The sequence below is a fragment of the Micropterus dolomieu genome, linkage group LG21 (genome assembly GCF_021292245.1).
Source record: "Micropterus dolomieu isolate WLL.071019.BEF.003 ecotype Adirondacks linkage group LG21, ASM2129224v1, whole genome shotgun sequence".
NCBI lineage: Eukaryota > Metazoa > Chordata > Actinopteri > Centrarchiformes > Centrarchidae > Micropterus > Micropterus dolomieu.
In genome coordinates, this window is record NC_060170.1 from 35552235 (window position 1) to 35554275 (window position 2041).

Sequence of the window (2041 nt, forward strand, 5' to 3'; positions counted from 1 at the left end):
CTGGTGTGGACACTGCATCCAGTACTCCAGCACGTGGAAGGCCCTGGCCCAGGACGTCAAAGGTACCGCAGCAAACACACACGGCTCGGTTCCGCCGCTGCTTTTCGCCTTTTAAACAGCACCGCCAGACTCTATTCAAAATATGACTGTTTTTGCTTTATTACTGGCTGATTGCCAAAAACAACGCCACTTCTTAAAGTTTATCTCTGTGTTTTCTGATTCTAATATATTCTGCTTTAGTCCGGCATTAAAATAATCTAAATTTCATCAGGTTATTACAGTAAAATCTCAACAACAGGTCGTGTTACACACGCTTGCTTAAGTGTTTTAAGTTGTGGGAAGCAACTTAAAAGTCGCAGATTTTTGAATGAAGTTCTGAGTGACTGCTTAAACGTTACAATAATGACAAGAGTTTAAACCAGCTAAGAGTAACTTACTTTAGAAAATGCTCCCCTAATATTTATCAGAATAAACGCGCATTAATTAAACAGCTGTTGGCTAAAACTAGCTGTGTGCCACCTGTTAACACGGCTTGGTTCCTCTTTTGCCGTTCTCCTTTGTAAACGGCACCACCAAACTCCATGTAAAATATGACTTATTTACATTATTCCTGGTTGATCGGTAAAACGACGAAGTTTCACTCTGTGTTTTCTGATTATATGATATCCCGCTTTAGTTCGGCATTAAAACAATCTGGCCATTACAGCAAAATCTCAACAACAGGTCGTGTGACACACGCTTTGATAAATGTTTTAAGTTGTGGGAAGCAACTGAAAAGTAGCAGGTTTTAAATGAAGTTCTGAGTGAGGGCTTAAACGGTACAAGAGAGAAGAATTGGCTAAAACTATCTTGGATTATTTGACTCCTCGGCTCTGATAATCACTGGTATTTGTAGTGTGGTTTATTTGGATCGTCTGATGTGACGCAACTTTATTTAGGAACATTTGAGAAGAGGATGAAGTGAAACAGCTGTTAGTTCAAGTTGTCAGGTTTTAGCCTCAGTCGCACATCTAATCAGTTATAATATTATTTTAGTTGTTTACAGTTCACTGTGTGTGCTCTAATGAAGGGCTCCGATGGTTCCTGGTATTAATCACTTTTTGGGCTTTTCATCGTCACGTGTCCTGAAAACAAAGCAGCTGTGAAGAAATAATATTTAGTTTAGTTTGCTAATGCTTCTCAGTCTGCGTTTCATTTGTAGGAGATTTTAGGACCAGTTTTTAGTTAATTACTCAGTTCAGAGACACCAACACACAGACCTGGAGGGTTTCCCATGCAAACACACACACACACGCAGTAACACACACACACGCACACACACACACACAGTAACACACACACACAGTAACACACACACACACACAGTAACACACACACAGTAACACACACACACACACAGTAACACACACACACAGTAACACACACACACACAGTAACACACACACACACACAGTAACACACACACACACACAGTGACACACACACACAGTCACACAGACACACACAGTAACACACACACACACACACACACACACACACAGACAGACAGACAGACAGACACACAGACACACAGACACACAGACAGACAGACAGACACACAGACACACAGACAGACAGACAGACACACAGACACACACACAGACAGACAGACAGACACACACAGACAGACAGACAGACACACAGACAGACAGACACACACAGACACACAGACACACACACAGACACACACACAGACAGACACACACACACAGACACACACTAACACACACACACACACAGTAACACACACAGTAACACACACACACACACACAGTAACACACACACACACACACACAGTAACACACACACACACAGTAACACACAGTAACACACAGTAACACACACACACACAGTAACACACAGTAACACACAGTAACACACACACACACAGTAACACACAGTAACACACAGACACACACAGTAACACACAGACACACACACACACACACACACACACAGTAACACACACACACACACACACACACAGAAACACACACCTGT

General features: G+C 42.2%; 1 protein-coding gene across 1 annotated transcript in view; it reads left to right on the top strand.

Moving 5' to 3' along the window:
* Window positions 1-2041, top strand: part of LOC123960368 (sulfhydryl oxidase 2-like) — an 8427-nt gene that overhangs the window by 613 nt on the left and 5773 nt on the right. Inside the window, exon 2 of the mRNA XM_046035050.1 lies at window positions 4-62. Coding sequence (XP_045891006.1) covers window positions 4-62 — 59 coding nt within the window. The remainder of the gene's footprint in view (window positions 1-3; window positions 63-2041) is intronic.